General features: G+C 34.2%; 2 protein-coding genes across 7 annotated transcripts; both read left to right on the forward strand.

Annotated features, from left to right (window-relative positions):
* Positions 1-4,146: 4,146 nt before the first annotated feature.
* Positions 4,147-25,287, forward strand: LOC132270930 (uncharacterized). Of its 2 annotated transcripts, XM_059772153.1 has the most exons (5): positions 4,220-4,294; positions 5,019-5,423; positions 23,781-23,843; positions 24,055-24,792; positions 24,930-25,287. In XM_059772153.1, the coding sequence occupies exons 2-5, from the start codon at positions 5,062-5,064 to the stop codon at positions 24,931-24,933; spliced, it is 1,167 nt and encodes a 388-aa protein (XP_059628136.1). In that variant the 5' UTR covers positions 4,220-4,294; positions 5,019-5,061; the 3' UTR covers positions 24,934-25,287. The 2 variants fall into 2 exon arrangements, with proteins under 2 accessions (XP_059628137.1, XP_059628136.1); XM_059772154.1 differs by lacking the exons at positions 23,781-23,843; positions 24,055-24,792; positions 24,930-25,287 and adding an exon at positions 5,537-6,428 and having other exon boundaries at positions 4,147-4,294.
* On the forward strand, positions 15,193-22,129 carry LOC132270929 (uncharacterized). Of its 5 annotated transcripts, none has more exons than XM_059772149.1 (9): positions 15,193-15,507; positions 15,891-16,072; positions 16,183-16,353; positions 16,486-16,662; positions 16,795-16,965; positions 17,097-17,267; positions 17,404-17,574; positions 17,706-17,882; positions 21,171-22,129. In XM_059772149.1, the coding sequence occupies exons 2-9, from the start codon at positions 15,912-15,914 to the stop codon at positions 21,982-21,984; spliced, it is 2,013 nt and encodes a 670-aa protein (XP_059628132.1). In that variant the 5' UTR covers positions 15,193-15,507; positions 15,891-15,911; the 3' UTR covers positions 21,985-22,129. The 5 variants fall into 5 exon arrangements, with proteins under 5 accessions (XP_059628132.1, XP_059628134.1, XP_059628131.1 ...); XM_059772148.1 differs by having other exon boundaries at positions 15,194-15,507; positions 15,891-16,081; XM_059772150.1 differs by having other exon boundaries at positions 15,194-15,507; positions 15,945-16,081.
* Positions 25,288-25,574: the final 287 nt, after the last annotated feature.

Here is a 25,574-nt window from a genome sequence, read left to right on the forward strand (position 1 = left end):
GGAGGATTAACAATGCGTTTAAGACGAATTGATTCCTCCAAATTGTTCAAGATGGAGTTCGCAGAGAGCCTTTTCCTCTTGAATACCCTTCGATTACGTTTTGTCCAAATGTTATAGACTAGAGCCGTGAGTGCTAGCCTTGAAATGTGTGGCCTGGAGTCCAATGTTTTGCCCTTCTAATGGTGGGCAACCCAAGCTATCAATTTATTCCACGAGGAGGGAAGAATGTGACAGCCACAATGTGCTTGCAAAAATGTCCAGATGGATGAATGGAAAGAGCATTGAAAGAATAGGTGGTTATGTAATTCTGGTACCAGATTGCACAGTGGGCACAGGTTTAGTAAATTCAAGTAGGAGGTACAGTCCCGATCTAGTGTGGCCAATCTGGATTGGATGGCAAGCCAAAGGATAAATGAATGTTTTGGGATCACTGGTTTAGTCTAAACTAGATGGGTCCAAGGGATGGAAAGAATATGCTGGGTAAGGTATTTAAGGGTATGGGCAATGGAAAATTTACCTGTTGGTGATGGGATCTAGTGTAGTTTGTCAGGAATTAGAGAATTTGGCTGGGGTAACACGTTGTGGAGGGAGAGTTGGGGAATGATGTTTGTGATGGTGGTTAGGAATGACCATGAAGAGTCAGTGATGAAAGCATTTACCTTAGTCATATTGTCAAATGATGGAGAGGAAATTTGTTGACAAAGAATTCTAAGATGCAAAGGGCCAAGATGCAACCAACTGTTAAACCAAAAATTGGAGTTCATACTATTTCCAATTTCGAGCTTGACAAGTGGTCTGATGGCAGGTCTGAGCTGGAGCTGCAATTTCTCCATGTCCAAGAATATTGGCTTGGAGTACTAACCTCCCAAATACTCCTCCCTTTCAGCAAGTATGTGTTGATCCATGATCCATATGATGTTTTCCTTAGACGTAATGATGTTCCAAAGGTGCTTTAAAATAGCAGTCATATTCCATGAGTGCAATTCAGGAATGCCTAAACCACCAGCCCTTTTTAAGAGGCACACAGAAGCCTATTTCACCTTAGCACCATGCTTCTTAAGCTCGGATCCAGACCATAAGAAGGCTCTGAATATGCTTGTGAGTTCATTAATAATCCTCATGGGGAGGATGAATTTGGTTAGTAGGTTTGAGTGCTAAAAAGGATAGATTTTATGAGCTGAACCCTTCCTGCAAAAGAAAGAAGCTTACTGTACCAATGTCTTATTCTTGCTGTAACCTTGTCAGTAAGTGCTTTGCAATCCATAGCTTTCAACATGGTGGATATCAGAGGAACCCCTAGGTATCTTATGGGTAAACATCCTTGTTCAAATCCAACAAGGTTGAGAATGGCAGATTCAACTTCAGGGGCACACCAGAGAGGAAGATTTGACTCTTACCTTGGTTGACATGGAGCCCGGACAGGTTTGAGAAAATTTCAGTGGCCCTAAGCAGTGTTTGTACAGAGGGAACACTTCTATGGCAAAAGAGCATAACATCATCAGCAAATATCAAATGGGTGAGGGTAAGTTCTTTGAACCGCGAGTGGTATTTGAAGGGGATCTTTCCATGTTGTTGATATCATTGGAAGGTTATGCTCTTCTTTTATCTTATAATTGTATTTTATTTTTCTTCTGCTTAGGTTGTATTGCAATTTTGAGGCTCTGATTCATTCTATTTGTAGTTGGCATTTGTTTTATTACGAATAAATTACCTAAATTAGGCCATTAAGAAAAAAATAAAAATAAAAATAAATAAATAAATAAATTTGACCGTTGTCAACCGTCATTCACCCCCAATCGATCTAGGCTCTGCTAGAGCCATTCAGTATTATTATTTTTTAATATATTTTATTTAGACATTGTCAGGAAACATTCTATCTATATATCTTTATGGGACTTTAACTCTCTTGTTTGGAAAGACTCGAAAGTACCATTAGATTAGAACACTTGATTCTAAAACTAATTCATACATACATACATAAAATGTGAGAAACAAAAACACAATTCGCGTAAAACACTCAGCCTAACACATTGAGAGAAAGAAAGAAAGAAAATGATGGTATGCATAAATCAAAATGATTAAGGTTTTTATTTTTTTAGTTAGATACATACTCACACACCTATGCCCTCACAAGTATTTTACTATGGGGCTTGAATTCCAAACTTTGTCTTGTAAGGCCTTTGAGGAAGAAAAATTACTCCAGCTGTGTTGTGTTGATGATTCAAGAATAATTATAAGACCTTAAATTTTACTAGTACTATACAAGGAATAGGCCCAGAATAAGGCCCAAATTAACCAGCCAAAATGCGAGAAAAAGGTAAACCCGAGTTAACCCAAACTACAAACCTCATGGCCCAAATATATAGTCCAAAGCTTCTATTGTGGTTTAATTGTCTTATTTTAAAGGTCCTAAACTTGTATTAAAAGTCTTTTAATGGCCCAAAGTTTCGGGAGGTGTTCTGGTCCCATTAACAAGCCACATAGATTATCTCGTACTTATGTTTGAACAACCTTTACTATGGCGGGGCTCTAAGGTCAGATTTGAGAGTGTCCGAATCAAGAATTCCATGAAACTTCTCTCTGGTACAGATAACTCTCCGAGAGATGTGACGAAAAAGACTATAACGATGATTTAAAATTCACACAATCATGCACCAATAATTTTTCATCTTCAGTCGCTCAATGAGAGAGATTGTGTGATGAATTCAGATCTTTTTGTATGTCATTTTCATTTTGTGTCCGTCCTGTGCCAATGCGACAAATTACATCAATTATGTTTATGCAACAACTTTATCTCGCTGATTCATAAACGAAATGTTGTACAACGTGACATAAGATTTGCACCGCGTAGGAATCATGATTCTTTCCTACTAGATTTTATATTAAAGAAATTTCATTCATTCTAGAATAAAAATAAAAATTAAATATTTTCCCCTTAAAATTTCCCACATTGAGCTGTTATTTTGAATTCACAAAGTCATTATCACATTATTGACAGAATGACTGACAACTTGAGATTGTTTGGTTGAAGGTGGTCACAGAATTTTCTGTGTCGCTTTCAAGTTTGAACCATTCATGTCCACTTTCCTTTCCCTGACTTGGGACTAAAGCATCAGAAGTTTGGTTTAATTAAACGAACGTCAAATCACAAAAGATTAATTTATACTAGTATAATATATAGTTTACAACCATACACTATCTTTAGAAAATAATTAACTAGATTCAGATAACCCCACCAAATGACTTTCTAGTACTGTCAGGGCGTTGCAACGCAACCTGATACTTATTACATGTTCATGAAGCATTATCCTAGAACTTTCTTGGCGCCCAAGAAAATAATTCAACAGTCAACTAGACTTAGACAAAACCGACCAAATGACATCTACCTGGATATATATATATATATATATATATATATATATATATGAAAATATCATATTATATCCAGGTAGATGTCATTTGGTCGGTTTTGTCTAAGTCTAGTTGACTGTTGAATTATTTTCTTGGGCGCCAAGAAAGTTCTAGGATAATGCTTCATGAACATGTAATAAGTATCAGGTTGCGTTGCAACGCCCTGACAGTACTAGAAAGTCATTTGGTGGGGTTATCTGAATCTAGTTAATTATTTTCTAAAGATAGTGTATGGTTGTAAACTATATATTATACTAGTATATATATATATATATGAAAATATCATATTATATCCACTACTGGTCTGTAAATTCACTTTAAAAGATAAGCAGTAAGGATACAATGATTTGTTAACACTTCAAATTAATATATATACCCACACACAACTATTAAATATCATTCTTCGGATATACGTAGTATATATATATATATATATATATATATATATATATTAGACATTATTGAGCCATGCTTATCATGCAAGCATTGTAGTCCAAACGTACTAAAACATTACAACAAAAAAAGAAAAGCAGTTGGGATACAATTAAAGATTGTTAACACTTCAAAGTAATATACATGTTTCTTGTTTGAAAGGAGAATATATTCTACTGTATTAAAAGAGAGTAACTTTTTTCTTTTTCAAAAGCAGTTAGGATACAATGATTGCGTTGAAGCCTTGTTTACATTTAAAATTTCCAAACAACTTTCGTGGAAGTAAAATCAAATAAGAATGGGTCATTACCTTGAAGTTTCTTAACAACTAAGATGGAGACTAATATTCTTTGAATTTGCCTTCATTTGCATATATCTATAAATACATGGTACGTAGTTGCTTTGTGACACTTCATAAAAACTCTAAATCTGGCTAGCTGCCCTCATTCAAGTAAGTTTCAAGATCTCTCTCTCTTTCTCTTTTCTTTCTTTCTTTTTCTTTTTTATTTTTTATTTTTATTTTTTTAGGGGTAAGTTCGAGATCTGTTCTTTTGGTCATATGTTTGTCGAAGGAATGAATTAATGATTGTAGTTTTGATTAATTCTTACGAAGTTTCATGATAAATATGTTCACTTCGCTCAGTTGCTTAAGCTTGTCAAATATTGAGTAATTATATTCCTCATATATAGCTAGCTCTTCTATCATGCACGATCACTTTAGCATCATCATCTTAGACTATGTGTATCCTTTTACAAATTTGAAACTATGTTCCTTATAATGTTTTGTAGGCATATGTTCATCTGATGTGCAAATATATGTTTATATGCATATACACCGATCGATGAATTGATATATAAATATGTGTGTGTGTATATATATATATATATATATTGGTCGATCTAATCACTCTAGAAAACGAATAAGTCTAAAGAAAATAGCTTATTTCTATATTTTATAAAAATGTTTGGCTCTCTCTCACAAAACACACAACACGCATAAATTCTCTTCAAAAGAAAAATATTTTTTAAAGAAAACATTATTTAATTGTAGTCAACAATTTAATACAAGAAAATTATATTTACCGATTTGTTTAATACAAATAAATATGATATATATTTATTTATTTGTTCTGTTGTTGTTCAACTCAGATTTAGTTATTTATCTGTGTTTGCAGTTTGCCCTTTTGCTATCAGCTGGAATTAGTCCAACCAATTTCGATGGCCTCCTCTAAGACTTTTGATCTCAAATTGTACTGCACATGCGATGGATGTAAGAAAAAGGTGAAGAAAGTGCTGAAAAATGATCGTGGAGTAGTGCATTCAAGTGAAATAGATACAAATGAAGGAAAGGTGACCATCTCAGGTACCACAGACCCACACACACTCATAGCCGCATTTGGAAAGGCTGGGAAGAATGTGGAGCTTTTGACGTCGGAGCAATTCTCCTCCGGCGAGAACAACCAGCTGCAGAACATGGAAATAGTACCAACAAAATCCGCAAAAGGAGTTCTTGACAGTGACCACCAACGTACCATAGCAGAACTCCAGCAATTCTCCAAAAATAATCAACGGTCCAAACTGTAAGAATTTTTGTTTTTTATTTTATCTTGATCGATCAATTGAACAAATTATTGTATATATAAATACTTGTCTACAAAATTTCATGGAACTAATAGACTAACCAAAATTTCAGGAAAGGGATTGTTGATTATGATGCCCTTGGCATGACTACTGCTACGAAAAATCAAACTAGCCATGAGCACGACTTTGAGTTGATCAAAAACTATAACAAACCGTTCACTTGTGATGAATGCAAGGAGGAAGGTTTCGGACCTAGATACAGATGCAAGCACTGCGCCCATGAGCTCCATGAGAAATGCAAATTCCCCACACCCGAAATATCACATGAATTCCTCAGAGGATCCACTCTCAAATACCTTGATCAACTTCCTAGGAAAATGTCAACAAAATGTTGCATTGCATGTGGGAGGAACATATGTGGCTCTTTCTACCACGACGAAGAAAAGCGATGGAGCTTGCACCCTTGTTGTTGCAACCTCGAAAGTAAACTATGCATCGATGGTGTGATTTTCGAGCTTCGTGACAAGGTGTTATCAAAGTGCATGTGGTGCAACAAGAAAGGCCACAAAACCAACATTCCGGGCTGGTCTTACTTTTCTGCTTGTAAGAAGTATCGCTTTCACGTACACTGTGTGACTGAAATGGTGCATGAGGCATGGAAGAAAGGGGCTATTGATAAGGTTGATTCTGTTGCACTAGAGAAGATGGATCTAAAACTCTTACGTAAGAACGATGGAAAAGGTTTAAAGAATATTATATGGAAGACAGTGAAGATATTCCTCAAGACTATAGTTGGTATTCTTTTTGGGGATCCATCACAGATTATTGCATCTGTGTTGGTACAGTTAATCACAGACTAATGAGTCTTTGGCCATTGCTCTGGTGACTCAATTGCTTAGTAATCTTAAATGTTTGGCCCATATACAGCATGGTTCCAATTTTATTTTATTTATTTATATATTTATTCCTCCTTAGTTTGAAAAAGATACAATTTTTGGGTAATGTAATCTATTACTATTGGTATGTTGTTTTGTATGTATTATTGTTCAATAATTTTGAAGTTCTTCTACTTATTTCATTTGCAATTGGTATCAGTGTGATGATTATGACTTCTCAATGAATATTTTCATTTGATGATGATGGCTTTCGTATGCGGTTTGGGGAGAGAGAAGTGTGTGTGTGTGTTTTTAGTAGGGCTTGGGTGCAAGGTGTTTCAACATTCTTAGGTTAGAAGAAAATCTGCGTAGCAGATACTTAAAAATTTATATATTAATTTTAGGGTAAACTAAAATTCTTTGAAAATTAGACACAAATTGAAATGTGAATGTACCACTCTCGGGAGCTGATTGTTTCCGGATAAAATCAGTTTTTATAAGCAAAACAACTTATCTAAAATAAACTGAAAATAGACCTTTCCACAAACTATGTTCATTTGAAAAATGCAAAAAACTTAGAAAATTCTAAGAATTTTTGTTTGCCCCATTTCAATTTGAAATGAAATTTATATGAATTTTTAAGTATCTGAGCATATTTTATTCCAACTGAAGATTGTTGATCCATTTTTTGCGTTCTAGCACCAGTAATTCAGCCTTATGGTTTGGGTCGTTACAGTGGTAAATTTCTAAGCCGGGGGGTGATGAAGGTATATGTCTGTGATTCATATCTTTTTGGGCCAAGTGTTATGGGCCTTACAGATGTCTTAATCCTCGGGCTTATTTTGTTGTCGGATGTTGTAATGTTTGCCTTTTAGGGTTGAGCTTTCCTTGGGTTAGTAGTGTGCTTTCCTTGGGTTAGTAGTGTGGTTCATACTCTGTTTTGTTACTTTAGAGTTTAGATATCTTAGATTCAATAAAAATTTAACTTATCCAAAAATAAATAAAAAATAATGGAGGATACTCTAATGTCATAAATGAATGAGACTGTTTTGGTGAATCTTGAATACTTGATTAATGAATCTATTTTTTTGTCTGAAAAATATATATGTATATGTCAAATGAAATTTGAAATAATAAGTTAGGAGTAGATCATTTTAGATTTAAGTTTATCTAATTTTCGCACATTTGTATTAACATAATACATCTTAAATGTAGGATATCAAAATGGGAAATTTGAAAAAATGATAACTTATTCCTACTATGTTATCAATATGATCGTATCCAAATGGTATATGAGTGAAAAAACTAATAAACAAAATTAATTATCAATACATTAAATATACTATTTTGGTCTAAAATAATCCATTTCAATAAATCTAGGATACCCACTTTCTCTATCTATTCATTTCCTCTCCGCCACGATAGTTGATATATTGGTGCTGAGAGAAAGTGAGTGTGGTCAGCGGTGGTGCTAGTGGTGGACGATGTGGGTGGAGCCGTGGAGGTGAAGTTGGGATTGAGTGGTTGGTGGTTGGTGGTGGTGGTGGACGGTCGGGATGGAGGTGAATTCAACCAGTGGGTACCAAGTCAAGAAGATCATTACCAGTAAAATTATTAATGAGCGGTAATTTGGACTCAATTGTAGTCCTCCCTGTCAAATACGAAATTACTATTCTAAAGTTGTCATTTTTGTCGTCGTAGAAGTGACACTTTTCATCATTATTTTGGATTTAGTCGTAACTATCCAAGATAGTTTGTATTTCATTAAATTTTGGACTAAGTGCAAAAAACAACCCCTTTGTATTCAAAAGATGCGAAAAAACCCCTACTATTTCCTTTGGTGCACAAAACCCCCCACTTTTAAAAACCCCTCCAATCCATTTTGACTAATTTTTTTACAAAAATTCCAAAACTGCCCTTTCCACAGTGACCACCAACCACCAATCACTCCACCGGCAGCCGCCACCGGCACTTTATCGATCTCTGCTCCATTGTCATCACCTCTGTTGTTTTGTTTCGCCTGCGAATCCCAGTTCAGATCGTCGTCCTCCCTCGCCGACCACAGTGAGTCCCACGGTCCCACCTTAATCACAGATCCGTGGCCGCCGTTCAGAGCAAAGGCCATTACCCTCTGCCTTACCCGCCACTTCTAGCTGACCGCCGTCAGTCCCTCTGCACCGCCATCACCACCGCTTCGAACCACCATCTGTAGCTACGGTTCCGATCCTAGTTCGTTGCCGGTCACTCCTTCGTCGACGTTCAGTCACGTCGCCGTCCTCTATACCCAGTTTTAATGATTACGGTGAAATTTTTACAATTCTTAGACGTAGGCTTAATTTTAAACTAACCAAATAAATTGTGTATTCTTTTTATGTTTTCGGTTTAATTTCATTCGTATTTGAGTTTCACCAAAGAATAAGAAAAAGAAAAGCCTCTTTTAATTACAACGGAGATTACCCTTTGTATTGAGTCTATTGACTAATTTAAAGATGTCAAGCCATTGTTACTTTCAATTATTCCTCCTCTGTTTCCAAATTTCCCAAACTGTTGCTTAAATTTGGCGGGTGAGATCTCTGAAATCCTCTTAGTCTGTAAGCAACCAAAGCAGGAGAGAGAAAAGTTTTATCTGTTGAAAGCTTAAGGAACCCAAATATGCCCATGGCCAGAGAGCATGCCTCGTTAGCATTAATCCATAGTCAAAGACGCGTAAAAATTTTGTGCTGGTGGATCATCACATATAGGCTGCAAGTTGGGCTAGCCAACCCGCCCCGCCCCAACCCAATCTCAATTCGAATCGGGTTGGTTGGATTAGTCCGAATTATACACAACCTGAGTTGTGGTTATAACTCGGACCGAATATTTTTGGGCGGGTTGACGGATTGAGTTTTTTTATATATAATTTTTTTTCCCGAAAATTTATATATATATATATATATATATATATATATATATATGTATATTATATATATTTGATTATATTATTATTAAAAATATAGATATTTTTAGGGTAAATCATTTCAACCACCCCAATGCCTCCATCTCTCTTCTTGTTCTCAACTTTGAAATTGCCCCCTCTTTCTTTCAACAAGAGTTCAACAAGAATTAAAAGTTCAACAAGAATTTTGTAATTTTCTTTCAGCAAATTACAAAATCAACAAGAATTAAAAGTTCAAAACCCATATATTTCAGTTTATCTATTTGTCTGCAAGAATCAAAAGTTCAAAACCTATTACCTATATCAAAACCTATATCGACATATCATTTCAGATTGTTCAAAAAATCAAAACCCATATCTTTTAGTTTCCATCGCCTGCTATTCCAGTTTGGGTTCGTTGTTCACAAGTTTCAGCCATTGTCTCTCAACTCTCAAACTTCCCCCCCTCTCTCTGCAACAGCTAACTTGTATGTATGGGTTTTGTTTTAATTTTTAGAAGTGACGACGACAAAGGAGGAGAGACAGCGGCGGTGGTGGATCAGTGGCTGAGGTGAGGGACGTCGGCGGCGGCGTCAGCAGAGGAACACCGGTAGAGAGAGAAAGAGAAAGAGAAAGAAAAAGAAAAAGAAGAGAGAGAAAGAGAAAGAAGAGAGATGAGACAGAAAAAGAAGAGGTTGGGTTCGGGTTGAGCCTGAGCCTAACCCGAATATGTCTGGGTTTTGACAAAACCCAACCCGAACATGAACTCGATTTGTGAATTTTAAGCCCCAATTTTAAAATTTCTGGATTGGGGCTGGGTTGGGCTGGGTTAGCCCACCCAAGTTGCAGCCTTAATCACATATGCATATAATATGTTGCTTGATTGATATTAGACCCGGACCCTTCATTAGTTGTTGTCACCGTTGACAGACACACCACATAGCTCTCCGGTAGAACCACCGATCCATCCTCAGCTGTCCAAAGCATTTAGAGCTAACACGCATACACGCGCCACTACGCGTCCTCTTCGAGTCGCTGCTCGTCGCTGCCATATTCGGTCATCACAAGCCACTGGCCATACCCACCCCCAAATTCCGAATCTGTCATGATTTTGTAGGGGCAGTTTTGGAATTTTTGTAAAAAAAAATTAGTCAAAATGGATTGTAGGGGTTTTTTTGCACCAAAAGAAACAGTGGGGGGTTTTGTGCACCAAGGAAGTATAAAGGGGGTGTTTTTTGCACTTAGCCCTTAAATTTTCATTATCTAATTATGTCTTGTTATTAAGGCTCTATTTTGTTTGAGAGTAAAATATTTTTTGATATTTTTTTTTGTATTTTTTGGTGTTTGGTTGTCTAAAATATTTACGTAACAAAAATAATTTATTCATTAATTTTACATGCCTCACCCGATGGATTCGACCTAGACCTCTGCCAAACACCAAAAAAGAAAAGAAAATATTTTACCTAAAAAAGGAAAATATTTTTCGAGACAGACGGAGCCTGGGTGTTTCGTTTTAAATCCCTTTAAGTATTTTGAATTAATTTCACAATAAATGGTTTTAAATTATTTTTTAGGTACAAAGATATCTCAGAATAAAAATTCCTTGGTCCCATAATATTTGTCCATTTTGAGAATTGTAATTCGTGAGTCACATTTTTCAAAGTGGACAAGCATTTTGTGACGGAGGAAGTATTACAATAATGCAATGCCACACATTTTCACAATACAAATGTAGTTAAGTTGAATGAACATATATAATTACCAAATTTGTAATTTAATAGTATCTCTTTTACCTTCTAAAATGAAAGGCTAGGATTTGAGTTCCCACCAAATTTGTAATTTAATAATATCTATTTTAGAATTTGTGAGATTTTTGTAAGAGTAGTGATAGAGAAACCGAATGGTTATCCCCGAATTGTCACCGAATTTCACGTGGTTAAACCACGTCAAGTTCATTAAATATTTCTAAAGAGGAAAAATTTAAAGTCTCCTCTCACCTCACGTGTCTTGAGTGAGTCCTACACCAATCATAGTTGTCCTCAACCTCAAGATATGGGTTCTATTTATAGGTCTCCCATCTTTTACCTACAATCTAAATCCAAACTATTTCCCATCAATGATTTCAAAACGAAAAGAAAAAATAAAGTGCAGAAAATAAAAGGAAAATTGGGGAAAATACTAATATAATGAAGGTAATATAATGAAGGTGCTATTATCTTCTAAAATTGTTTCCCTGATCAGAAAACAAAAGTATAAAATTAGCCAATAGAATATACAATGTATAGACATAGATATATTATCCTACTTTTTTTAAAAAAGAAAAAAATATTGAAACTCGTCGTCTGATGAACACACACTTTGGGACTAGACAATAGGCACACCGCTTTTCTTTTTCTTTTTCTTTTCCTTTTTTTTTTTTTTTTTTTTTTCGCATGAGTTTCCAAACTGTAAATCATTGTTATTGTGTGCAACGAGTAAAACTTAGAGTTTGATCCAATTTGTGCGATTGAAGACGAAACCTACCCAAATCACATGAGGCGAGAGAGGACGTTGAAGCCTATCTATTTTAAAAGACATGTAATAAATTCTATATGTCTTTCGCCATATCAGATTTAGTGAAATTTCGAAAATTACTTTTAGAATTTTCTATCATTATTCTTTTTGTAATGAGTTGATACTTTACGATTCAAAAGATTAAGTTATTAAGAGGGAAGCTTGTAACACACTCTCTCCATTAGTGTGTTTTATGATCTGACTCACAAGATTAAATTGTTAGGGGGAACATGTAACACCTCCCCCGGTTCGTTTGATAGTTGATGTGGACTTCCCGAACATTTCCATTCTCTAATTATTTGGCCACTAGGTGTGTGAAACGGCAGACTATTCAATGAAGTTGTGTTTGGTTTGACTTAAGTCTTAAAGAGGATAAATTATTGGAAAAATTATTAGATGGTGAACCACACCTTTTCTTTCTTTCTTTACCTTTTTTGTCCACCAATCACTGCTGGCATTTTCTGCACTATATGTCTGGTGTGGCCCACTTAAGTGGCAGTATATCCTCACGCGTGGACTCAAGAGTCAAATCGTCTAAAGTATGGGAAATGTAATATCAGTGAAAACGAATCCTTGATTTATTTCATATAAGTCATTGATTTTAAAAAATTTAACTCACTATTATTTCTTATTTTTAAGTTATTTGAGATTATTTTTATTTATATTTCTTTTATATATTTATATATCACATATTAAATGTTTATTTCGATAAGTTTGACTCATAAAAATTAAGAATCAAAATTTTAAAAATAAATAATTAATATAAGACAGAGATAATATTTCTCTGATAAATCAAATAAAAACTGAAATTGTCGTGCAAAATGTTTGCGGCTGGTGTAGCTAGTTTTGGGTGGTCCAGTAGACCACACGTATGACTACAGTAGACAGTAGTTAGTCCATGAACAACCTTCAGCATAGCTTCACCTTCATAGTCAGCTTGATGTGAGGAGGATGCTGGAACTAAGTATTTGTTCGTGAGAGGATTTTTTTATAATTTCATTTTTAAAATAAATGAAATTATTGCTAGTTTTGATGCTACAAAACAAAAGGAGACAATTATAGTGGAATCTATGCCCCACATAAGAAGCTCCACTTTATTACCTCTTTGATTCTAATCCAAATTATCCAACCACTATATGACACTGAGTTGATCGATTTTCTAGAAAGAAAATATAATGATAAATCAAAGCTCACCTTTTTTTTTTTCTTTTTTTTCCCCGGGCAAATGATAAAGTTGCACTGATAAAGTAAGTACTATTTGTGTCGCGATTGGTACTTTAATTAGATCAACTTTATTTTTGCACACAAAAGTAAAGTTGATATATGCAGTAAGAGAAATTAGTAAATTAAGATTGAAAAAACAGTATGTTCTTCCTCCTTTTTCTTATTTGTCTTTTGACGTGAAAAATCCATATTTGTGTGAGTAGCCCGTTACCGAAGCTGTTTGTTGATTAAATTGTAAATTAATACAGTAATGACTTATAAGGGGTGAATAAATGGAGTTGTCCAATTTTTATGATTAATTAATTATCCACAATATTATCAATTAAACATCCAAAACTACAAAAATAATAACAATATAAAAAAACAAGTAAATTTGAGTTTGAGAGACGACATCAAATTTTTGAGTGAGAAAACCTGATTCATGGAAATCAACTAATAGTCTCAGAAAAATCTCGAAAACTCTATTGTCTCAAGTAAAACAATCTATTGTTGTCGAGGCAAAATACAATGAATTCTAACTCAAACTCATACCCTTTCATTCTACTAAAAACTAATCGGTAAATGCGTTTGGCTTCGCAACTCCTCTGTTCAACAAAATTTGATCACTTTATGCTTGCTCTTTTGATTCCTGTAGAAAGATAACTAGTTGAACAATGTGCACTCCACAAATGCCTTGATCCATTTGTAGTGTCATCAAAATTTCCTCTTCCTTCAATTTTGAATTTTGTGAAGATTTGTAGAAGATACGATGTTATGATCAATCTATAATCTGATGTAGACTCCAAAGATTCCGTATTGATCAATAGAAGAACATCACTCTCGTGTTTAAGTGTGTGCTCTAAAAAATATACAATCAGATTGCTTTGAAAAATCTTTCAAAAAGTTTCAATGTTCATGTAAAAGGTGAAAATTTTGATTTTTCAATTGAAACAATCACTATCTCAATTAGTGTTAGAGATCGATGATATTTATATATTAGAGAGTCCTTACAACATGTAAAAATAGGTTTTAAACTAAAAAGTTACCAAATTTTGATTTTTTGCACATTTAGGAAAACTCAACTGGTTAAATTTCAAAGTTCAACCAGTTAGTTTTTGGCTGAGTCATGTTTTATGCAGGTCATGCAACCAGTTCAATTTCCAAGTTTAATAGTAGGTATTCTAAGGTTTCCTGATATTGTTAGTTTATTTATTATTTTAGATTTTCTTTTCCTTATCAATAATATATTAGATTTATTTGAAAATATCTTTTAATTTTATGGATTCAAAGTTGTTTATGATTAATTAATTTTGAATATTCAAAATCTCCGCTTTGTCACTATTCAAAAGAATTGAAGATAATTGAGTATAAGAAAATATATAGTAGTTAAGCTCATGGTTAGGGTTCAACTGGGCAGCCCAATTGGTTAAGGCACTCCTTTGAGCTACTTGGTAGTCCAAGTTCAACTCACTTCAACATCCTCTTCTTTGTTTATTTTTTATTTTTTAAACCCAAATCAATATTTCTACTTTGAAGAGTGTTCAATATTATTAGGAAGAGTATTTGGTAAAGAGCAAATTGTATTTTCGGTGAAGGGAAAATTGTGTAAAATTCCCTTCAATTTTTATTTTGGCATAAAACTTCCTTATATAAAAAAATTGTCCTAAAATCCCCCAAACTATCCAATTAATTGTTGCAAAGTGATGTTATTACAATGAAAATACTTTGTTGCCCCTCAATATAAATTTTTGTACATATCACCTAATTAATACAATTGCTTGAATTTCGGGAAAAAATGAAAACATGAAAGTAATTGTCTTTTAGTGCCTCTTTGGGAACCATAACCATATTTGCTTTTGTGTTTTTACATTGACTCGAAGCAGAAACAATATTTCTTTTTTTGAAGTGTGTTTAATATAAAAATAATCCACTTTGGATATGGTCCAGCGGTTTACTTGCTAGATTTTGGAGCTTGTAATCTCAAAAGTCTGGGGTTCGAGTCCCGCTGGGTGTTTTTTGTGGCCACCCTCTACTGCCCTAAAGTGACTTACTCGGCTCGGGTGGGAAGACGCCCTTCCTGGTCCTTGGGAATTAATCGAGTTGTTAAGGGATCCTAAGGGTTCATACCATCCCGGATATTCCGGGTTAAAAAAAATATATATATATATATATATATTAATCATCCTTACAACATGTAAAAATAGGTCCATAATATCTATGTATGTTCCTCTCAGTGACCTCCTTAGCGGAAGTTGAAAATGAACGCGGAAAAATAATTGGCCAAAGTGAAACTCTGATTGTGATAAAAAAATATCCTTGAAGCTTCGACTTGCGAACTTGGGTCGTCAATATACTATATAAAATACTCGCAACTGCGCTATGGTTTTGCCAAATTCTTGCAATAATTCATTAGTATTATTCCAAGTCTCTAATCAAATTAATCATCCTTTCTGGTTTTGAAAGAGGCGGTATCAAAGATTTGGGGAGTTCTTGCCCAACAAGAAAAAAAAAAAAAACAGAGACGCAAAAAAAACAAAGGTAACACTCTGTATGTTTACTCTGATCCATATAGCATCATTTCTTTTGCTGTCTAATTAATTTCGTTTATCAGTTGATATAACCTCTTCTTCCTCATAGTCTCATAGAGGTGAGGAGTTGGTTCGGAGTCCGGTAGGGGAAAAACTTAAATCGATTAAAAACTGACTTATTGTCATAGAATCCATTAAAATAGATGCATTCTTAGTTATGTGTTTATGTTAAATTAGTGCGTGGTACCTTGTTATGACTATGTACACCAAAAGCATTTAAGTTTTTCTGGTTCAAGCATACATTTGTGTGTGTAAATATATTGTATTTACCTAGCCAAAAATAGAAAATTAAAAATTGGAAACCTTTAATCTGTGTTGGCCTTCTCTGCTCAGGATTTTACTCCCACCATTTCAATGGAAAAGTCTGTGTTGGCCTTCTCTGCTCAGGATTTTACTCCCACCATTTCAATGGAAAAGAAGGGCAAGACAGCAAAACTTATAGTACCAGCAGAAGCAGTTAAAGAATCATCATCAGTTCCTCAACACCAACAAACGGTAGCCCAACTCCAGCCGTGGTCAGAACAGTAAGAATTTTTATTCTTTATTTTTTAAATCATGAAACACTAATTACAGATAATAGATTTGTGCCTGATTTAATTATAGTTTTGTTTAATTTATTTGTTAGGTTTAATCCCTGGAAAATAACATTAGCTGGAGTATTAGTGATTATGGGCAACAGCCTAATTTTGCACTCTGCGGAAGTGACTACAGTAGTTCTATTTTTAATTTGTGCATCGTGGTACCACTTCATTTGCAATTCCAATTCCAGTACTGGGAGTGATTTATGCCCGGAAAGGTAATCCCTACTCCTTTAATCATTCTATTCAAATACGTAAAGGTGAGATTTTATTTTAAATCATGAAACACTAATTTCAAATAATAAATTTGTGCTTGATTTAATTATAGTTTTGTTTGATTTATTTCTTAGGTTTAATCCCTGGATATTAACATTAGCTGGAGTATTAGTGATTATGGGTAACAGGCTAATTTTGCACTCTGCAAAATTGCCTGCAGTAGTTCTGTTTTTAATTTGTGTATCGTGGTACCACTCCAATTGCAATTCCAATTCCAATTCCGATATTGGGAGTGATTTATGCCCGAAAAGGTAATCCCTACTCCTTTAATCATTCTATTCAAATACAGAAAAGTGAGATTTTATTTTAAATCATGAAACACTAATTTCAGATAATAGATTTGTGCTTGATTTAATTTTAGTTTCGTTTGATTTATTTGTTAGGTTTAATCCCTGGATAATAACATTAGCTGGAATATTAGTGATTATGGGTAACAGGCTAACTTTGCACTCTACAGAAGTGACTGCTGTGGTTCTGTTTTTAATTTGTGCATCGTGGTACCACTTCATTTGCAATTCCAATTCCAGTATTGGGAGTGATTTATGCCCAGAAAGGTAATCCTTACTCCCTTTAATCATACTACTCAAATATAGAAAAGTGAGATTTTATTTTAAATCATGAAACACTAATTTCATATAATAGATTTGTGCTTGATTTAATTAGTTTTGTTTGATTTATTTGTTAGGTTTAATCCCTGGATAATAACATTAGCCGGTGTATTAGTGATTATGGGTAACAGACTAATTTTACACTCTGCAGCAGTGACTGCAGTAGTTCTGTTTTTAATTTGTGCATCATGGTACCACTTCATTGGCAATTCCAATTCCAATATTGGGAGTGATTTATGCCCGGAAAGGTAATCCTAGCTTACTCCTTTAATCATTCTACTCAAATAAAGAAAAGTGAGATTTTATTTTAAATAATGAAACACTAATTTTAGATAATAAATTTGTGCTTGATTTAATTATAGTTTTGTTTGATTTATTTGTTAGGTTTAATCCCTGGATAACAACATTAGCTGGAGTATTAGTGATTATGGGTAACAGGCTAATTTTGCACTCTGCAGAAGTGACTGCAGTAGTTCTGTTTTTAATTTGTGTATCTTGGTACCGCTTCATTTGCAATTCCAATTCTAGTATTGAGAGTGATTTATGCTCGGAAAGGTAATCCTTACTCTTTTAATCAATCTACTCAAATACAAAAAAATGAGATTTTATTTTAAATCATGAAACACTAATTTCGATAATAGATTTGTGCTTGATTTAATTATAGTTTTGTTTGATTTATTTGTTAGGTTTAATCCCTGGATGATAACATTAGCTGGAGTATTAGTGATTATGGGTAACATGCTAATTTTGCACTCTACAACAGTGACTGCAGCAGTTCTCTATTTAATTTGTGCATGGTGGTACCACCTAATTTGCAATTCCAATTCCAATTCCAGTATTGGGAGTGATTTATGCCGGGAAAGGTAATCCTTACTCATTTAATCATTGTACTCAAAATTTGGGTAAAAAAAAAATTGAAAAAGAAAAAAGTAATAGAAATAAAAGACCAAAAATAACTTTTTAATAGAATTATACTTTAGAATATAGATAATTCTGTTAGTACAATCTTTTTTGAGTTTTTATTTATTTATTATTATTTTGGTATTAGGATATTCATGGCATGCCAGAGCTATATATTATGAAAGATGCTTAAGATTTCATGATACTTAAGATTTCACAATAGTAGGAATTAAAAACTGAAATCAACTCTTGATCTTATAATCATTTCATTTTTAGGAGTTAAATTTAAGTTGTATGTTATGAAAGATTCTTAAGATTTCATAATAGTAGGAATTAAAAACTGAAATCTTATAATCATTTCATTCTCAGGAGTTAAATTTAAGTATGGGCCAAAAGTATGATGTTGATTATGAATGATGAATATTGAATAAGGTAAAAAATATAGATTATTATTATTATTATTATTATTATTATTATTATTATTTACGATATAGGAAAATCAAGAGTTGCAACCTTTGAAATAAATATAAATATATATTAAAAAAGAATAAAAATATGTATAGAAAATAGAAATTCAATACACTTTTAATATTCCCCACGTATACCATAATTTTTGGGAATCTTTGGGGCTTGATTTTTAAAGGAGATAACCATTTATTGTTTTGTCTCCTTTGAAGCTATTTTTCGGCATTAAAGGCTATTTTTAAAGGCTATTTTTCGGCTACCCATTTAAAGTAACACAATTAGGGTATGTTTCAAAATGTTAAGGATATTTTGGGAAGTAAATTATTTTTTTACATTGAGGATTAGGAATTTTTCGGCATTCAAAGATAGAAATATGACCAAGAATCTTGAGACAGATAGAGTATTCTTTAACAAACTTTGCATTTGTATTAAAAAAATAAAGGTAAATTAAACTTAGACTATATGAGGTTAGATTATTTATCGATTAGATTAATATTTTAATTTTAAATTTTATTTATATTTAAATTAGTGATTTAATATTTCAATCATATTCTCAAATCTCAATTTTTTATAAGTTCGTAATACTTTTGAATTGTTAAATAACTATCTAGTCTTTGACCACCAGTTAGACTATTTTTGTGACCAAAATACCCTCAACATATTCCTCCTCCTCCTCTTCTTCTTCCTCCTCCACCTCCTCCTCCTCCTCCTCCTACCATCATCATCCCCAATTCACACATCAATCCCGCACAGTAAGCTTTATAGATATATATCTAGATATACACACATATTCTCCATAATGTCTCAGACCCACAACAGTAGCTAAACCCATTCCACACAGAGAGTATTCGCTCTAACCTCTCATCTCCCGACTCTCACACACTCTTTCTCTCTAACCTCATCTCCTATTCTCCATAATGTCTCAGACCCACAACAGTAGCTAAACCCATTCCACACACAGAGTATTCGCTCTAACCTCTCATCTCCCGACTCTCACACACTCTTTCTCTCTAACCTCATCTCCTTCATCATGAGAATCCTACTCTTCTGGTTAATCTCTCTTTTTTCTGTCAAATTCACGCTCCGCCTTTCAACAAGTTCCCTCGTCTAAGATATTCTCACCAACACCACCATCACACAATGCAGATTCATCCTCAATGATTCAGCCAGCTAGATCTTAAAATTGTTAATGGCATATATATATATATATATATATATATATATATATGAAAATTAAACCAATCCTTTAATTCTGAAAATTAAATGTAGCCTTTAATTATTTCTCTCTCTCTCTCTACAAATATGTGTATTATATACACACTCACGCATTTGCACAAATCACACACTGGATTGAAGGTTTTTGGGCATGAGGAGGAGAGGGGTGTTTGAGATTTAGGGTTTGAGATCCTATCTATAATGAAGTTTAAATTTGAAAATAAACCCATCAAATTTTATCTTCGAGGGCTTTTGGCTAACGGCATCGCCCCCCGGAGGCCAGATCACCACCACCATCGACGTGGAGAACTTTCCCGGCTTCTCCAAAGGCATCCTTGGCTACGAGCTCATGGAGCGTTGCCGAGACCAGTCCGCCGATCAGAAACCCAGATGTTCATCGAAACAGTGAATCGGGTTGACTTCTTAACCCACCCGTTCAAACTATTCACTGATTCCATGGTGGTGATCTCTGATTCGATGATCGTTGCCACTGGCGCCATCGCCAAGCGGGGGTGATGTCGATCCAATCAATGAGTACTGCCTAGTCTTGTCATTAGGAAAGAAAAAGAAAAAGGTCTTGCTATGACACTGACTTAGGGATGCGATTGAATAAAAAATTGGCATGGGAATGGGCTCTGGTGACAGTGTCGGTCTTGAATATATATAGGATTTTTTTTGTTTGTTATTTAAGATTATATATATTTTGTATTAAAAAATTAAATATAAAATGATCCATAAAGTAAATTGAAGTGTAAGTAAAAATTAAAACCAAATTCTTGATCTAGCTAAAAAATAACTCAACCTCAGGAGGTCTGAGTGTAATTTATCCTAAAAATAAAAGTGCAAAAAATAACCCTGAAATTTCACCAAGTGAGCACAATATCTCTTGTAGTATAAAAGTGAGAAAGTCAGTCCTACAGTTTTAAAAGTGAATAATTTGGCTCTTTGCATTTTACCTCTAGTCATTTTCTTTCTATATTGTGATGCACGTAATTGATATTTTTTTATTAATTTTGAAAGTAGCTTCCAATATAAATGTTTTACCCCATCTTCTTAAAAATAAGATTTTGCATTTCTTTGTTTCAATCAAACTTATTTTTGCTCTCTTCTTTCCATTTGCATTTACTCTCCATACTCTCCCTCCGACGTCAGTTCATTTAAACATTTATACATATATATAAATTATTGTTGGACTATATATATATATATGTTCATGTGTATTTCTTTCACTTCTGTCTTTTCTAGCTACTAGAAGAGTTTGGGGAATTAGACTATATCAAATGGTCTATAATGTAATACTCCTTCCGTCCCAAAATAGTATAATATAGCTGATGATATAATACAATCATAAAATTTACGTAGTCAAAGCCCCTCTTACATATGATTTGAAATATGGGATTGTAAATCCTGTTTTGGCTTCAAAGGTTTCCTCATTCCTCACCTTAAAATAGTTTTCAAGGATTTCATTTGTTTGAAACTTTAATAAGTTGCTAGTTAGTTTTCCAACGCCGCTGCCACACTCCCTCCACCGCCACTCCTCGTTCTCTAACTTTTTGTTCTCATGATTTCAGGGAAGGACAATATACTGAAACTAGCCACTCATCCAAGGAGCATGACTATGATTTGAAAGAATATAAAAAAAGGTTCACCTGCGATGGATGCAAGGAGGAAGGTTATGGACCAAGATACAGATGTACAAATTCTGACTATGAGTTACATGAGGAATGCCATACCAAGTCTTCAGAACTCAAAATTTCCCATGAATTTCTCAAAGAATCCAGTACTCTCAAATTCTACGAAAAACAGAAGCAACCAAGATGTTGCATTGCCTGTGGGAGAGACATATGTGGCTATGTCTACAGCGACGAAGTGAAGGGATGTAACTTTCACCCTTGTTGTACCAAACTCAAACCTGAATTCACTAATAACGAAGTGATATTCAGACTTTGTCCCAAGGCGTCATCAAAGTGCATGTGGTGTATCAAGAAAGGCCAGAAAACCCGCGTTTCAGGCTGGTCTTACATTTCTGCTTGTAAGAAGTATCGCTTTCACGTATACTGTGTGCCTGAAATGATGCACGAGGCATGGAAGAAAGGGTATTCCATGACACTAGAGAAGATGGATCTATCACTCCTAGATGCCCGACGTTCCAACAGGGATGGTGACCCAAATTTTTTTAAGGAAACAGTGAAGATAGTTGGTATGCTTATCGGGGCGGCGGTCGATCCATCGGGGATTACTGCAGGTCTGGTTCCAATTGCGGTGGAACTCTTATCAGGTGTCAACTTTCGAAAAAAAAAAAAAAAACTCCTCTCAGGTGTGGTTCCAATTGGGGTGGACTACTTCTCCAACATTTTTACATCTTGGATTGGTTTCTTAAAATAATGATTTGTGTTTTGGTAATGTAGTCTATTACGTGCAGCCTTCTGATTTGTATGTATTATTATTGTACTTTTTGCTTTATTCCATCTGCGGTTAATTGTCATGCTTCATCATTTATATGTTTTTTGGATGACGTACTATTTTCATATATTGAATCTACTATTTCAGTATATTCAATTGTAATTAATTATAAGATAAATAATAATAATTTGAAAACATAAACAGAGAAATCACACATACTATTGAATTTAGGTTTAAAGGTTTGTAATCGCTTTTTAATAAAGATAGTTGAAGTTGCAATCGAAATATCAAAATGACAGTAGCAGCACTATCTTCAAAATTCAACTGAATTAGATTTAACAAACTTGTAGAAATCTCAAATTTGAGCTAAGGAATTACATTGAAATAAGATGTGTGAGATGTTTAATTAAAATAAGAAACAATGATTTGGAAAGTGAAGGGAAGTTGTTGAAGCTTCGTCCTTAGAGATCTTTCAGAGCATGTAAAGAAGAATAAAAAAAACTCTACAAAAATAGAAAGGACAATACCCCATGAATATCATTAGAGGGAACAAGTATGACAGGCCAAAGCCCAAAATCAAGAACTAACAAGGCCTAAAGAGGCCCAAACTACACCCAAGAAAAGCGCTTAAGCAAAAGGAATGAGACCACTTCTCTACACTTTTTTAAAATTTGAAAAATGGTCCAAAAACTCTTAATTTGAAGTTTCTTAACAACTAAGATGGTGACTAATCTTCAAATCTCTTTTAAATATTGCTTGTTAATTGCGAAGTATATACCATCACTTGGCAATCTATAAATACATGGTACAGTTGCTTTGTGACATGCACTTCATAAGTTTTTCCTCTCCAAGTTTCCTCTATGTGAGATTGCGAACTAAACCAAACATTTTTGATGAAGAGTTCAATTCAAGTCGACAATCTCTTAGTGAAACATCTGAACATACTTATTATTATTATTTGGTTAAAGATTGTTGTTTTTCCAGCAGAATTGATTTTCATATCCTTTTCACATATGCAGCTATGGTGCCTGTTTGGTGTATATTCGTAATAGTAGTGTTGATTCTCTGGCATATATTGGAGCCAAAGGGCTCATCAGGTATATATATATATATATATATATATATGATGACTTCTTTTATTTATTCATCAATGATATGTGTAGATTTAGAACCTTAAAAGGGCAATAAAGTCATTTTACCTCCTTGTTAGAGAATAGAGAATAAGGTGTACCATTTTTTTTGATAAATCAGAGAGTTACCGCCAAAAACATAATTTATGCCACAAAATGATAGTGCATGGTGGTTAAGTAAGCCATCTACAAATGTATATATCGCTTGATAAACCTATAAATCTAAAGAAAATATCTTCTTTCTATATTTTATATAAGTCTGGCAATCTCTATCTGATCTCTCAACACGCAATCTCTTTCAAACTAAAGGAGAAAATTTTTATTTATACTCAACAAATTTATACAAAACCATAAGATATTTGGATTTAGTTATTTATTTTCTTGTCATTTGATAGTTGTTCTTTTTTGATCAGGTCATGACACTGACCATCGACGTACCATAGTAGAACACCAACAATTCTCCCAATATAATCAATGGTCTAGACCGAAAGAATTTTTAAATTTTTTTTTTTTTTTATCTTGAATAAATTGAACAAATCATAAGTATACACATGTCTACAAAATTTATGCTTTTTCGTGTGGCTGTCCTTTATTTATAGGGAAAATTAAATGCATAATTTGTATTATATTGATTTTAATTCATTACAGCGGCCCCCGACCTTCCATGGCAGAACACCAGCAATTCTTCCAAAATAATCAACGGTCTAAACTGTAAGTTTTTTTTATTTTTTTTATTTTTATATTGAATAAATTAAACACTTGCATGTCTACAAAATTTTACCATAATGTTCACTGAATTTGCATTTGGCATCCTCTATAGAAGCTAGTCATGTATATTATCTTAGCTAGTTAATATATACACAATTTCTTTTCCCTCTAAAATTCATTCACACCTGAAAATCATATGATGAAATTACTTCAGGAAAGAGATTGTTGATCATGACGCTCTCCGCATGACTACTGGTACGAAAAATCAAACTAGCCACAAGCACGAGCTCGAGTTGAAAAGCTATGAAAAACGGTTCACTTGCAATGGATGCAAGCAGGAAGGTTTAGGACCAAGATACAGATGTAAGCACTGTGACTATGAGCTCCATAAGGAATGCAGGAATCCGAAATTGGAAATTTCCCACGAATTCCTCAAAGGACACACCCTCGAATTCCTTGATCAACTTCCTAGCAAATGTTCAACAACACGCTGCATTGCGTGTGGGAGTAACATATGTGGCTCTCTCTACCACAACAAAGCCAAGGAATTGTATTTGCACCCTTGTTGTAGCAACCTCAAGAGTAAACTGTGCATCGATGGCGCGATTTTCAAGCTTCGTAATGAAGTGGTATCAAAATGCATGTGGTGCAAGAAGAAAGAGCCTCGGCGCCACAAAACCGACATTCGAGGTTGGTCTTACATTTCTGATTGTAAGGAGTATCAGATTCATGTGTACTGTGTGACTGAAATGGTGCATGAGGCATGGAAGAAAGAGAAGATAGATCTGCAACTCTTACCTAATTCGAAGAAGAATCAAGGGAAATTGGGTTTCAAGACTATCAGAAAGATAGTGGAGATATTACTCAAGAGTGTAGTTGGCGTTCTTTTCGGAGATCCATTGATGATCATTGCATCTGTGGTTCCTTCTGTGGTGGAGTTAATCTCCAACAAGTGAGTCTTTGGACATTTTGCTCTAGTGATTTAGTTAGTAATCTTAAAGATTTAGCCATATACAGCTTGGTTATTTTGATTATATATATGATATATCTTAGAAAATATAATCTTGTTTTTTTTTTCGTTTTGTACAGCTGAACACACAGAGAAGAACACATCTGATATGTTTTGACTAACAAGAATGCGTTCTAGCTAAGGAGTACTGGTTGTGAGATGTGTGTGAGGGTGTGGTAAATTGCAAGGTGTGCTGTTGTTTTTCTTCTTGTGTGCATGGTGTGTTCTTGTGATGTGCAAGAAAACAGTTGGTTTCTTTGCCACGCGTTGGAAAAGAAGGGAGAATAATTTCGCGGGTTTTTATTACGGTTTCAGATTATTTTTTTCAGAAGCTGTTTGTTCGAATTCTCTTGTAGTGAAAATAGTAATTATAATTTTGTTCAGTTTTTGATTGTAATTTCTCAAGTTTGAGCAAATACTAGAGAGGAACTTTGTCCATATTTTTCTTTTGCTACGTAGTGAGTCTTTGACCATATAAAACTTGGATTTATTTTTAATGTGGGTCCATGGAGTTATGTCCATGGTCCAATTCTTTTGTAGGCCAACCCCTAGAGTCAGGATGTATTTCTTCATGCTTGGGCTTCAGGCTGTCTCACGAGTTCGTTGGGGCGAGAAAAGTTTTTTTATTAAGAGAAGGGGCTAGGGAAAGCTTGAACCCAATTCCTCTTTTATTATTTTTTTAGTATTATTATTTTGTTAAGTAGGTTAAATGTGCGCATAACATC

Source organism: Cornus florida, unplaced genomic scaffold, assembly GCF_030987335.1.
Source record: "Cornus florida cultivar Cherokee Brave unplaced genomic scaffold, ASM3098733v1 CherokeeBrave_3.0.0_Hap2_Chr08, whole genome shotgun sequence".
In the NCBI taxonomy this organism is placed as follows: domain Eukaryota; kingdom Viridiplantae; phylum Streptophyta; class Magnoliopsida; order Cornales; family Cornaceae; genus Cornus; species Cornus florida.

Excerpts from the sequence above, each read along its gene's own strand:
- LOC132270930 (XM_059772153.1), top strand. The coding sequence starts at position 5,062 with ATGGCCTCCTCTAAGACTTTTGATCTCAAATTGTACTGCACATGCGAT. Across the intron at positions 5,424-23,780 it reads AATAATCAACGGTCCAAACT|CGGCCCCCGACCTTCCATGG; the intron begins GTAAGAATTTTT and ends AATTCATTACAG. Across the intron at positions 23,844-24,054 it reads AATAATCAACGGTCTAAACT|GAAAGAGATTGTTGATCATG; the intron begins GTAAGTTTTTTT and ends AAATTACTTCAG.
- LOC132270929 (XM_059772148.1), top strand. The coding sequence starts at position 15,912 with ATGGAAAAGTCTGTGTTGGCCTTCTCTGCTCAGGATTTTACTCCCACC. Across the intron at positions 16,663-16,794 it reads AGTGATTTATGCCCGAAAAG|GTTTAATCCCTGGATAATAA; the intron begins GTAATCCCTACT and ends TTTATTTGTTAG. Across the intron at positions 17,575-17,705 it reads AGTGATTTATGCTCGGAAAG|GTTTAATCCCTGGATGATAA; the intron begins GTAATCCTTACT and ends TTTATTTGTTAG.